Source organism: Erinaceus europaeus, chromosome 9 (genome assembly GCF_950295315.1).
Source record: "Erinaceus europaeus chromosome 9, mEriEur2.1, whole genome shotgun sequence".
NCBI lineage: Eukaryota > Metazoa > Chordata > Mammalia > Eulipotyphla > Erinaceidae > Erinaceus > Erinaceus europaeus.
This window is the reverse complement of record NC_080170.1, coordinates 90,820,950-90,835,289: the sequence shown is the minus strand read 5'-3', so window position 1 is coordinate 90,835,289 and position 14,340 is coordinate 90,820,950. Positions and strand designations below refer to the sequence as shown.

Below are 14,340 nucleotides of genomic sequence, written 5' to 3'. Positions count from 1 at the left end.
CATCCCCCCCACCTGCCCCATTAAGCTGAACATCCACCCTCACCCTCAACCCAGGGTTTTTACTTTGGTGCCCCACTCCAAATTTAGTCAGATCTTGCTTTGAGTTTCCCCTTCTGTTATTCGTTCTCAACTCTTGTTTATGAGTGGGATCATCCCATACTCTTCTTGATCTTTCTGACTTAGTTCACTTAACATAATTCCTTCTATCTCCATTCAAGATGGATCAGAGAAGGTGGGTTCACTATTCTTAAGAGCTGCAAAGTATTCCATTGTGTATATATACCACAGCTTTCTCAACCACTCATCTGTTATTGGGCACTTGGGTTGCTTCCAGGTTTTAGCTACTACGAATTGTGCTGCTATGAACATAGGTGTACACATATCTTTTTGGTTGGGTGTTAGGGAGTCCTTGGGGTGTATCCCTAGGAGAGGAATTACTGGGTTATATGGAAGGTCCATTTCTAAGCCTTGTGAGAGTTCTCCAGACTGCTCTCCACAGAGGCTGGACCAATTTGCATTCCCACCAGCAGTGCAGAAGGGTTCCTCTGTCTCCACAGCCTGTCCTGAGTTTGTTGCTCCTGTCCTTTTTGATGTATGCCATTCTCACAGGGGTGAGGTGGTATCTCAATGTTGTCTTTATTTGGTGAAAGGAGTACTTTGTTCTATCCACCCACACCTTTCTCAGGCCCTGTAAAATGGTTCCTGTGTGAGCCAGTTGGAGAGGCTGAAACAGAGCCAAAGGAGACTAATTAGTACTCCTAATGCCAACTTCTTACTTCTGGCTCCTTGCTCTATATTTTACCTTTAGCTTAAAAATCAATTAGTTTATGGTCCTTAGAAAACAAGCAAATACACAAAATACACAGAACTCATTGTCCTGGGAATATAATTCCTGAGTGCCCTAGGGCTCTGAGTGAGTTTAGGTTTCCTTTCTGCAAACAGAGTATGTCAACATTCCTCTGTGTGTTCATACTCCAGCGATGACTTCATGCCTATGCCTATATCATCTTCCTGGGGGAAAATCGGTTCCTAAGCTTCTTTTTTCATCCTGCCCTTGTTCTGATAGATGCTATCATTTTTCTCAGCCTGTGTATTGAGCTGAAGGTGACTCAGACAAGATACCTGTTCCCACACTCTGTTCCCCATACCCCATTGCTCACCTCAGATTCTCTCTCAATTAACCTTGACACGTGTGGCAGGTTCAGTTTAATAAACAAATCTGTGTTCTTCTATTCCCTGCTACTGGCACTTCTCACCCCATCTCACTGTATTCAGTCACCCCTTAGGGAGAGAAAGAAAGAAAGAGAGAGAGAGAGAGAGAGAGAGAGAGAGAGAGAGAGAGAAAGAAAGAAAGGCTTTTTATCACAGTAGGTACAAGTTCTGTTTTCCTTTGATCTAAGAAAGGAGAAAGCACTTCTAATCATACTACTTATTGTATTTGAACTTGCTCTTGGTTAAGTCCTTGTCTTCTTATTAAAATACAACAGCTGCAGCGATAAGTAGCATATAATTTAGTGCACATATCAACTTTACTTTTACTTTCTGTTTCTATCTTCTGGTCTCTTTAGTAACTTATATCGATGAAGATGAAAATGAAATACCTGAACTTTCCTCAAATAAAACATTCTTCATCACACTAAAGATTCCAGAGGAGTGTGCCACCGAAGAGGAGTTACCTGTCCTACTCACTAAACGGGTAAAGCATCTGACAACAATTGCTTCTTTGATTACAGGAGTTTGTCCAGATTTCTCTCCTTTCATTTTCTTGTTCATATCTGATATGCAATTGTTGTTTTTTCCTTTCCTTCCCCACACTTCTGGTAAATCACTAAGAAGCCTCAAACTACCTTCTTCTTGGTTGCTTTTTTGTTAGAAGAGTTTAGCATTTATCAACCAGATATCAAGTGAGTCAATTTTCATGTAAGTTGTCTGCTATAGACTGGACTATATAAAAGGATAGCAATTTCCCTTTATGTTCAAAGTTACATATGAGATGCATTTAAAGAACTATGAAATACATTATTTTGAACAATAATCTGATTCATGTATGATAAAAGTAAGGCATAGACATGTAAGACACCCCTGCCTGATAACTTCCAAACTAAATATACTCAGGAACATAAAAGAGGAACTTAGAATACAGGCTTACTGTCAGATCAAGAACTCTTTTCATCTACGTAATCAGTTTTCAAAAGCCTCCGTAAGTAGAAGTTATATGGAAGTAGATATTGGAACATTATACCTTCTGCTTCCTTTTATTGTCTTGCTTTTCAAAATACTTTTCATAGCCATCTCCTAGCTCACTGACAGTTCTCTTCATTTTAAAAATTATTTATTTATTAATTTTTTATTATCTTTATTTATTGGGTAGAGACAGCCAGAAATCGAGAGGGTAGGGATAGAGAGGGAGACAGAGAGACATCTACCACCCTGCTTCACCACTTGCAAAGCTTTCCCCCTGCAGGTGGGGACTTGAACCCAGGTCCTTGAGCATTGTAACATGTGAGCTCAAACAGGTGCACCACCACCTGGCCCCTTAAAATTATTTTTTATGTTATTAATGATATGTTGCAAGACTTAAGATTACAGTATATAGTTCTACACCCCACTCACCACCAAAGTTCTGTATCCCTACCGTCCCATCTCACAAAGATAACTACCCCGTAGTTCTCACAAGTCTTAGAAATAGTTTGCTGGCTTCTAGGGTTTTTTTTTTTTTGTTTGTTTGTTTGTTTTTCTCAAATTCACGTGGATCCAATAGATTTCAAATATGAGTGAAACCATCTGGTAGTTTCTTTCTTCTCTTTACTTGTGTCACTAACATAATTATCTCCAGTTCCATCCATTTTGTCCCAGAGGACACAGTAGCATCTTTTTTTGATTGCAGAGTAGTTTTCCATGTAATATATATGACATAACATCTTTAGTCAGCATGTGTTGATGGACATTTAAGCTGCTTCTACTCTTTGGCTCCTGTGAATAATTCACTGCCAATTTTCTTTTCCTTTCTTTTTTCTTTTCTTTTTTTTTTTTAGTGTTGAGGGCACTTACTATGCTCAGTCCACCCAATAGCTGGGTGGTGTAATACCTCAGTCATAAGCTAGATTCACAAGTTAAGGACGGTGCCATCTATGGCATATGGAAGGAGTCTCTTTTTTTTAATTTTAATTTTTTTTAATTTTTTATTTAAGAAAGGATTAATTAACAAAACCATAGGGTAGGAGGGATACAATTCCACACAATTCCCACCACCCAATCTCCATTTCCCACCCCCTCCCCTGATAGCTTTCCCATTCTCTATCCCTCTGGGAGCATGGACCCAGGGTCATTGTGGGTTGCAGAAGGTGGAAGGTCTGGCTTCTGTAATTGCTTCCCCGCTGAACATGGGCGTTGACTGGTCAGTCCATACTCCCAGTCTGCCTCTCTCTTTCCCTAGTAGGGTGGGTCTCTGGGGAAGCTGAGCTCCAGGACACATTGGTGGGGTCTTCAGTCTAGGGAAACCTGGCCAGCATCCTGATGACATCTGGAAGGAGTCTCTTATTGTAGAAGCAAGTATTCATCTCACTGACTCCTGTTTGCTTGCCTTCAGTCCTATGGACACAGTGTGGAGACCCAACACACAATGAGAGGCCATCTCTGTTTCACTTTTTCAGATTCAGAGTGGTTAGTGTGATTAACATCCCCCAAATCTATCAGTATGTCCAAACTATAGTGAGATTGTGCCACCAAAAGAGGCTGCTGGAGTGGACCTTACAGGTGATCTAGCTTAGCAGTTCTCTCTTTTACATAAAAAAGCAGGGGGAGGGGGCGGAATAAAAAAAAAAAAGCAGGGGGACAGGCAGTGGTGTATCCAGAAGAGCACACACATTACAGTGCACAAAAATGCCTCAGGAATGATGATTGCATACAGTTTATAATATGTGAAAATTGAAACAATGCCCACAATGATGGTTGCGAAATGGATAAGCTAGTGTAGTTTTTAAGCTATAGAGAAGCTAGGAGTTGGATTGAATGATCCATTGTCTTAATGTAATTTTGAATAAGAAAGTAAGTTAGGAGAGTATGTAGAATATGGAATCCTTACTGTTATAAAAGCACAAATTCAATGGTATGTTTTTATGATTATGCAAAGAATTAGTGCGTATTAAGATTCATGAAATCGAAATTAACTACAGGACAATGACTACTATTGGGGAGGAAGAGAAAACAGAGTAATGTGTAGGAATAGTTTTTGCTTTGTTTTGTTTCTTGAATTATATGACTAAACTAAATATGGTAAACTGTGAGGGCATGGAAGGTACAATAAGTAGTGGGAAGACAAGTGTCATTATTATGGCTGCTGTAGTTGATGTACAAAATAACAACTCCACAGATTTGCAATTATAGAAGAGCCCCACTCAGTCCTTTCATCCAGGGGAGAGCTGGATTTCTGTGGCTTAGCATGGCTCTCTCCCACTGTAGTGAAGTGTAGGAGAAATGACAGGAGCTGTTCTTGGCTAGTGATGTGCTTGTCCCTGAGTGGTTTGTTCTGGGGTTTTCTAAGTATAGTGTATGTTCCTTCCTTCCTATAGTCCTGAGGGGATGGGGATGTGTGGGCCTGTGTGGGCCTTGGCTGATGGCGGTTCTCATCAAAGCTTCAACATATAAGAAATGATGAGAATTTCATCCTAATCAATTGATCACAAAGTTCTTTTGAAAAATTTTTAATCATCTTTATTTATTAATTGGATAGAGACAGTCAGAAATTGAGAGGGTAGGGGGAGATAGAGAGGGAAAGAGGCAGAGTCACCTGTAGCCCTGCTTCACCACTTGCAAAGCTTTCCCCCTACAGGTGGGGACTGGAGGCTGGAACCTGGTCCTTGCACATTGTAACATGTGCGCTCAACCAGGTGCACCACCACCCAGCCCCTTCTATTAAAGTTCTTCAAATGCATGTTGACTTGAATTTTAGTTGGTTCTAGGCCCATCTCTTCCTATTCTTTGAACCAGAACCCCTTGATAAATCCATTTCTATTTTAAGTAGAACTTCCTTTGTCTAGGAATGGTTTTACTTTCTTCAGTTGATATGCAGTATGGTCCAGCAGTAATGTGTGGTTGTTTATTCTTTTAGTTCACAGATGTATACAGTTCATCGCCTTCTCTGAGTCCGTATTTTACTTCAGTTGAAATAAATAACTACAGGTAAGAATGTGAACATTGCTATTTCTTCATCTGCAAGGTGATATCTTTTTAAAATTAAAAAAAAATTATCTTTATTTATCGGGTAGAGACAGCCAGAAATCGAGAGAGAAGGGAGAGATAGGGAGGGAGAGAGACAGACACCTGGCAGCACTGTTTCACCACTTACAAAGCTTTCTGCTTGCAGGACCAGAGGCTTGAACCTGAGTCCTTGTGCACTGTAACATGTGTGCTCAACCAGGTGCGCCACCACCCAGCCCCGATATCTTTTTTTTTTTAAGATTTTATTTATCTATTAATGAGAAAGATAGGAGAGAGAGAAAGAACTAAGACAGCACTCTGGTATATGTGCTGCTAGGGATTGAACTCAGGACCTCATGCTTGACAGTCCAATGCTTTATCCACTGCACCACCTCCTGTATCACCAAGGTGATGTCTTTTATCTGGAGGGATTTTTGAATCTCAAAGCACAAAGGATCCCAATGAGAGAGAGAGAACCATAGAGTGCCATTGGTGGGAAGGTCTTTGGATGCCAGTTACCTTCACTTCCATATATTACAAAGGAGTAAGTTAAGCAAAGGATAATCTAATTAACTCCATGAGGTCAAAAGGAACAGAGGGACAAGCTTTATTATTCACTGCTTCTCTCATTCAGCTTGGCCACGTCTTCTAAAGCTAGCTTCTAGTCCAGTCTATAAGCCAACCCCAGTCCCATCTCATGGGAGTGTAACTTAACTGCTGTCTAGATGCTGACCATCGTCAGCGATAATTAGGTGGAGCATAAGAGACAAATTGTCACATCTATTCACTAGAGTAGCTGATCTAGAAATGTGAAACATAGTTTTTTGGGGGGGTCGGGCACATGACGCGAAGCGCAAGGACTGGCTCCCCACCTGCAGGGGAGTCTTTTCACAGGCGGTGAAGCAGATCTGCAGGTGTCTATCTTTCCTTCCCCCTCTCTGCCTTCCCCTCCTCTCTCCATTTATCTTTGTCCTATCCAACAATGATGACATCATCAACAGTTATTATTATTAAAAAATGGCAACAAAAGGGAAATAAATAATAATAATAAATAAACATTTTTTCTGTAGTGGTATACTTCAGACTTTAAAGTTTCTTCGAGTCCCCAGTCTATTATTCTTTTGAATCATAAACTTGTATACTTGGCTCTCTCCCTCCCTCCTTTCCCCTCTCCCTCCTTTTCTCTCTCCCTTTCCTTTCATTTTATATTTTATTGAGTCAGTGGTTTACAGTAGTGTTGTTGGCACATGGGTACTGTTCCCAATTTCCCTGTGATAGGTGTCTGCAGAACACTCTTGCTCCCAAGTTAGATCCTTTCCACCAGCATGCATCAGATATCACAGCTTTGGCTTATGTCACATTCTGACACAAGAGGGTGTGCTTTGCCTGCTTTTAGCAAGGCAGCGTTCTGATTGAAGTCAGTGATTTGGGGCGTGAAGCATCTGTAAAGCTTGCCCTAGGATGAGAATCTCAGATGTGGTCAGCTGTTAATTATTTTATTAAGTTTCTTAATCTGAGCCTTCTTGAATCAAAGAATAACTGTAGGAAGCGCAAATGTTGAGGTAGTATTTAACAAGCAGTATAAATTACTAATTAACTGAGAGTAACCCTGTAATTATTTTTATTTTGAAAATAGAACATATGTCCCAGGAAGATAAAAACTTTCTTTGCTCAGGTTTCCTTGCTGAGAATTGCAAAACTGGGAACTTCGGGAGGTAGGCGTGTGGTAGAGAGTTCCTCATTTGGGGGATAAACTGGGAGGAATGATTTGCTACTGGTACCAGGGCAGTTTATGGGGTTTGAGAAATTCTGCACGCAGCCAGTTGCTGGGAGCTTTTATCCACGCCATAAACATTTTATAGACAGGGGAAGGGTGGTAGCACAGGGGGTTAAGCGTACATGACGCGGAAGCACAAGGATCCAGATTGGAGCCCCCGACTCCCTACCTCAAGGGGACCCACCTCATATATGGTGAAGTAGGTCTGCAGGTGTCTTATCTTTCTCTCCCCTTCTACCTTTCCCTCCTCTCTTGATGTCTCTCTGTTCTATGCAATAACAAAATAGAAAGAATGGCCGCCAGGAGCAGTGGACTGTAGTGCAGGGACTGAGCCCCATCGATATCACCATCTTATAGGCTACATAATGACCTGATCAAATCAAAGAGCTCTGACCCACGTTTGTGATAGGTGGAGGGGAGAGCCTAATGTGAAAGCATGGAGAAGGGATATATGAGGAAAAAGCAGTCGACCTGGCCTGCCTTAGGGGAGAAAAGGCTGCAGATATGGATCTTTCTTGCCATTAACTAGGTTCTGTTTCCTCCTTTCAATAGCCTTTCCCACGGGACTCCTAGGAAATGGATTTTAAGTGGGTGGGAGTGGTTAGGAGCCACTCAACTCCTGGTGATAGACATCTGAAGAGGATTCTTCTAAAACAGGACATGCTTTACTCTTCTGTGTGGAGAGAAAATGTGGATCTATGAGAAATGTTTCTGTTATAATTGATTTTCTGAGTATCATTGTGGTTCTTTCTCTATGGTTGACTGCTTCTGTTTGGTTTGCCTTTTAGTGTTGAAAATGCTACCATAACCTACCACCTGCAGTTTGGGGTTCCCTCAGAAGATGATGCTTTTATGAAGCACATGATGAGTGAGGAGTTTGTGTTAGCGGTTTTGCTGCAGAATTTCCATGATGAGAGCATACCTGGTTGTGAGACTCTGGGGCTGGATCCATTATCTGTCTGGCTCGATGGTAAGTCCCGTAAGTCAAGAAAGAAGAAAGAAGAGTTGTGATAGTAAACAAGTGAGTTACATTGGAGGCAGACCTGCTTCCCCGCCTGTGAAACTACTCCCCTGCAGGTGGGGAACCTGGGCTCAAACCGGGATCCTTACTCCAGTCCTTATGCTTTGCGCCACCTGCTTAACCCACTGCGCTACAGCCTGACTCCCTCAAAATATTTTTATTTGTTTCTTTTTTGTTGGAGAAAGAGAGAAATTGAGAGGGAAGGCAGAAGATAGAAAGGGAAAAAAAGAGATACCTTCAGCACTGCTTCACCACTCATGAAGCTTCCTCCCTGCATGTGGGGACTAAAGACTTGAACCCAGGTCCTTGTGCTCTATCATGTATGCCATGATTATGCTCCCTGCTCCTACATTTATTGAGAAGACAGAGTAATTGGAAGAAAATTATGGAAAAGAATAAACTATAAAGATGAGGACTGCTGAATGCTTCTTTAATTCTTGTTTTATTTATTGCCACCAAATTGTTCCTGAAGTTTGATGCCTATACAGTGAACCCACCAGTCCTGACAGCTATTTCTGTTTCCCCCTCTCTCTCTCTCTCTCTCTCTCTTTCTCTTTTTACTTGATAAGATCGAGAGAATTTGAGAGAGAAAGGGGGTGTAGAGAGTCAAAGAGAAGAGACATTTACAACACTGCTTTGACATCTGCAGAACTTCTCCTTGCAAGTGGGGCCTGGGAGTCTGAGCCCAGGTCATTGTTCACAGTAATACACGCATTCAACCAGGTGCTCCGTACGCAATCCCCCACGATTCGAAGCCTTCTGTCCCACTTGACAGTGCCACTAATAATCTTTAGATAAACGACATCTTTCCCAAGGGAAGAAAGTGTTGAAGACTTTAAAGCAAACACTACAGCAAAATGGCCGAAAGAGTATATGAATATCGGGAACCTATTTCTTTTTCTATTGAAGATAAGTGCGTCCAGTATGAGATTAGTAGAGAGTAGGTGAAGACCATTTAGGCTCTGTCCTTACTTTTGAAACAGTAGAATGAAGGAAATTGATGTGTAGTTAAGCAAGCATAGAAGACACCCCACTTGTCAGGATCTGAGTTGTTGCTTTCCAGAGCACTTCTCAGCTCTGGGTTATGGTGATGCTGAGGATTAATTGTGGAACTGTATAACCTTTTGTGTAAGCACTGTGCTTTTCTGGAGCCCCTTTGAGAACTTTTATTTATTTATTTTCCCAAAAATTTATTTATTTCTCTTCTTTTGTTATTTTTTTATTTTATCACAGTTATTGGGGGTTAATAGTTTACAGTGCAGTTGTTGACACTTGGATACAATTTCTCATCCCTTCCTGAAAGTTCTCTGCAAAGTACTTTCACTCACAAATTAGGCGCTTTTCATCATCATGCAACAAACAAGACTCCAAGGTTCTCTTCTCGCTCCATCCTATCCCTCCTCCCCCGGACTGCCACCCAGTCCGTTTTACTTTGAATTTTCCCTCTCTGTCCTTATTTCTTAAGTCCCACTATAAGAGAGATCATTCACTATTTGTTCTTCTCCTTTTAGTTTATCTCACTTAATATCATGTCTTCAAGCTCCATCTAAGATGACATAAAGGAGATTATTTTTATCATTTTAACAGCTGAGTAGTATTCCATTATGTATATGTACCAAAACTTTCTTAATGGTCATATGATATTGGACATTTGTGTTGTTTCCAAGTTTTGGCTGTCACAAATTATGTTGCTCTAAATATAAGTATACATAGATCTCTTCTGATGGGTGTTTTTGTCTCCTTTGGGTAAATCCCCAGGAGAAAAATTGCTGGGTCATAGGACAGGCCCATTTATTTATTTTAAAAGGGACACCAAAAAACTCCTCAACTCTGGCTTATGGTGGCATAAGGCATTGAACCTGGGGCCATGGGACCATTGCTGACTCTAACAAGCTGAGCTATTTTCACCACCCCTCTTTCAGAACTTGGCACAAAACCAGGCAAAAAGGAAAGTGAAAACATGAAATGGTCCTGAGCTTTGGCATATTCTCTCAGATTACATCTGTACCAAAAGCACCAGCCTTTCCCTTCTGTTTCTTTTCATTCCCCACCTACAACATTTAGATGATCTAGAGATGCACTGGGCTAGAATATATTGCCTACAATTTGGGATATTGCATGTTCCTCATCTACAAATAATCAGGAAGTTTCTGTGTACTGAGAGTAATAAGTACTAGTGAAATGAATGGAACATACATATTAGGGATGTGGTTAGAAGTCACAGTGCCAGATGCCCCGAGTGACGAGAGTGCAACAGAGATTCTAAAACATGTGTGGCTACACAAAGCCAGAAGTGTTACCACAATAACAGCCTCATGTCATCTACTTCTTGAGAGTGACAGTAATGCTAGACTGGCCTGAGACTAAGGGACCAGAGAATTACATAAAGCAGCTCTCTCTCTCTCTCTCTCTCTCTCTCTCTCTTTGTCATTCCCATTTATCTGAGCACACACAGATAGATAGATAGATAGATAGATGAGAGAGAAAGAGAGGGAGAGAAAGAGAGAGAGAGAGAGAGAATGTTAGCACAGCACCAAAACTTGCTCCAATCTGGTGGGAGCTAGGCTCAAACCTGAGTTGAATGTGCAGCAAAGTAGTTCACTATCCAAATGAGCTATTTTTCTGACCTTTTCTGTATACATTTTAGAAAGAAAGAGAGGAAGGAAAGAAGGAAGGAAGGGAGGAAGGAAGGAAGGAAGGAAGGAAGGAAGGAAGGAAGGAAGGAAGGAGGGAGGATGGAAAGAAGGAAGACCTTTTTTCCTCTCTCATGTAAACAGATGAAAGAAGAAGTTGGCCTTGATTGAAATGTTTGTGGTGGAAGTGCTGTGTATGACAGATCGTGATCTTAAGTGTCTCCTCTGAAGTGCTGTGTTGAGTTTTTTTTTCTCCAAATGGAGATGAGGGAGGTGGGTGTGAGAGAAACTTTTAAGAAAACTGTGAGGTTGTGAGTGTCATATAGATTATGATAAAGGGCAACTTACTAATGAGGTCTAAGGAGAGCTCTGAGAAGATCTTGAACTTAATCACATCACCTCCTCAGAGGTATTTCACCAGGGTGACAGAGAACTGAATCATCACTGCAGCTGTATAGTTCTGACTGAAATAGAGTGTTTGCTGCACCTTGGAGACTGATTTATTTTTCTCACTCGGATATTTCTTCTGGGGTTTTTTTCTCTGATCCCACGTTCTACGTTCCAGAGCATGGGAATGAACTGATATTTTCACGAATATGAATATCAGTCAAATAGGAGGGTAATTGGAGACCATTTTAAAAATGAGGAAGAAAAGAGACTCAGAGAAAGAGTTTAGGGAGATGGCAAACTCAGAGGAAAGGTCCAAAGAAAGAGAAGAGGAAATGGATGTAACAGCGAGAGACAGAGTCTACAGAGAGGGACCCAACATTTTTTTAGTTTTTGGCAGTGATAGAGCCTTGCACTGGAGAGAATTCACTATTTTAGGCTTCCTTTTCATTCAGATAGAATGAGGGAATGAAAGACACCATAGCGCCAGGGTTCCCTACAGTGTTATGGGTTTGAACCTGGGCCACATAGATGTGGAGGCATGAGGGCTTGGAGGGTTGCCTTTACCTTGTGTGGGTAAATAGTTTATTACAAAGATAAAAATATAAAATAAAGTAAAAATATAGATAAAATAAAAAACATAAATAAAATACAGAGATAAAAATATTATTCTTCACAGAGCAGGGATTCCATGAAATATACCTGAAGAGACGATCTTTGGAAGAGAATCCAAAGGGTGTGTGTGTGTGTGTGTGTGTGTGTTGACTAGAGAGACTAGACTTCCTCCTAGGAATTTACAAACATTTCTATTTTTAATTTATTTTTCCCTTGCTTACTGCATTTTATTTCAATTTTACACATAAATGAAAAAAATATATAGAATACTTCAGGAACTTGCATGCCATCCTTGCACAGGGGCCATGATAATCTTCTCTGTATTGTTCCAGTTTTAGTATATGTACAGCCGAAGTAAGCACACTTTTCAATTTTTAAATAAGAGTTTATATTTGGAAGGTTTGGTGAAATGGCTCACTTGGATAGTGTGGTGCTTTGCCATGTGTATGAATCCCAGGTTTGAATGCTGTCCCCACTACATTGAAAGAAGCTTGGTGCTGTCTCCTCCCCTTTTATTCTCTGCCCCTGTGTCTGTATATTAAAAAAGAGTTTATATTTGAGTCCAATGAAATAAAATAAAAATACAAATATACTTTAAAAAAGTATACTTTTTTTTTTTAAGTCAGTGCCTTCTATTCGCATTTTCCTTTCAGAATGAAGTGGTGGACATCAGTCTGTTTCTGACGCTGTGCTCTCCTGGCTTTTGGAGATGAGAAGGTTTCATACCATTTTACAGAGAAAAGCCTGTGAATTAACATGAATGGACTTGGCCACAACTAGAGGATGGATTGTTTTTTCCCTCCTGACCTGCATAGTTGTCAAGTTTGCCTCTGTGTCAAGGAAGAACAGCATTAAGCACTACCCCAGTTGTGGTTCCCAAGACAAGTCTTGACAAAACCAGGCAGCCATTGGTGAGGAGAGTGGATGGAATTTGCACTGCGGAGTTACGGCTATTCTTGATATGCTGACTACCTCCACCTACACAGGGACACTCAGCTTATATAAAGCTGGCCTTTCTGACAGGGTCCTGCTAATTTTGCTTGTGGAGAGAGGCACACAGTCAGGTGAAGAAGAATAGAACCAGCAGAGTCTCTGAAAGCTCCGCTGCTGTCTGCCCACCATTATGTTTTTCTGCCTCTAAGCTGGACTTTGAGGGGAAAGAAGGCACTGAAGGAACCTTGACCATAAGTGTTCTTCGTCTGCTTTTGCTTGCATAGTTTAGCACACTAAGAACATCATCCAGTGCTGTGATGTGTAGCTACCAAAATAAGACATGTACTTTTTAGTCATTTTGCATCTCCTTATTGTTCCTGTTACTCCATAACATCTCTTGGAAATATGGGTTGCACTTACTCCTATCATTTTGACCCATTTCTATTTATCCTTTCACAAAATTCCCTCAGAGAGTTACTAGGACTGCTTTGTCTCCCACAGCAGCTTCTACACCTTGGTTTGATGGTGTGTAGTGTGACTTGCCATACTCTCAGCTCCTTGTTTTCAGGCATTAGTTGGGACTCTTATTGGAGATAGCTATGAAACTGGGAGAAAGAACTTCTCAGCTTGAAATAAACTGCTGGATATTACACCCATTCACTTGGGGATTGAGGAATTTTAGTGAACATATTGGTTGACTACAGATATAGAATTGTCTGTTGTGAAAGAACAGGCATTTATTTTGTTGGGGAAATTGTTTTGCTGCAAATTGCCCAGGAGAAAGAGTTTTGTGGTCATCTAGCAAGGATTCATCACACCCCCAGGTCAGTTAAATTGGCCCAGGGTATTGAATGTCCATGCAGAGATGCAGCCAAGTGTGTGTAACAAACTAGATTAGACTGGAACTCTTATGACTCTAAGTAATGTGAGTTTCCTTTCTCAGTTTATTATAAGACACACTGATTAGAAGTTGGTGTCTTGTTTTGAGCCTAGTTCCTTAAACTCATAAAATTTTGTTTTCCTTTTTTTTTACGTATCAAATGTAAACTGCAGTTTTTATACATTATAGAAAATAATGAAAATTTGATTTAAAATATTTACAATAAATTACTTTTGTTTCTTTATTATTGTATGGACATTTGCTTCATTGGTTTTGATTCTCCAAAGCTAGAGCCCTCTCTCCTTTCTACCTCTTCCGGGTGTCTTACCTGGCAGGACCACTTGTCTAAAAGCCTTGCATTTGGAAGGAGAAGCCACCACCTCTGCAGATAGGACAGGGCTTGACTTTCATCTTGTTTTCTTCTTTGGAAAGTATCTGGCATTGACTTTTTATTTATTTATTTTCTTACTGCTAGCAAGTTATATGATTTTCAATAGGTTTGATGGAAGTATCTTGTTTTTACTTTTGACCTTTTGCAAGTCACAGAGTTTTTCATAGCCTTGGCGGACCACCTTCCTTAATTAGTGAAAAAATTTAGCTTTTGCAACTTGAAATTTTTAGGGGGGGGGGGAAGAAAACACTTATAAATACAGTGCCACTCACCTTATCTATGGGAGATATGATCTAAGACACCAAAAGAATATCTGAAACCACATATTCTATCAGAATACATATACATATATATATATATGTGTGTGTGTGTGTATGTACATGTCTGAACATGTTTATGACATGGTTTTGTTTATAAGCTGGGCAAAATTTACTGCAACAGCAAGTAATAAAATTGCAGTAATACAATGTAATAAAATTCATGTGATTGTTTTCTCTTTTTCTA

General features: G+C 40.4%; 1 protein-coding gene and 1 non-coding gene across 2 annotated transcripts in view; one reads left to right on the top strand and one right to left on the bottom strand.

Moving 5' to 3' along the window:
• Positions 1-13,689, top strand: part of C9H3orf52 (chromosome 9 C3orf52 homolog) — a 31,352-nt gene extending 17,663 nt beyond the window's left edge. The window contains exons 3-6 of the mRNA XM_016185254.2: positions 1,569-1,696; positions 5,111-5,181; positions 7,765-7,946; positions 12,286-13,689. Coding sequence (XP_016040740.1) covers positions 1,569-1,696; positions 5,111-5,181; positions 7,765-7,946; positions 12,286-12,290 — 386 coding nt within the window. The 3' untranslated portion in view covers positions 12,291-13,689. The remainder of the gene's footprint in view (positions 1-1,568; positions 1,697-5,110; positions 5,182-7,764; positions 7,947-12,285) is intronic.
• Positions 11,888-11,994, bottom strand: LOC132540556 (U6 spliceosomal RNA). Its single transcript, XR_009551754.1, has one exon. It is a non-coding gene; the product is annotated as a U6 spliceosomal RNA (small nuclear RNA).
• Positions 13,690-14,340: the final 651 nt, after the last annotated feature.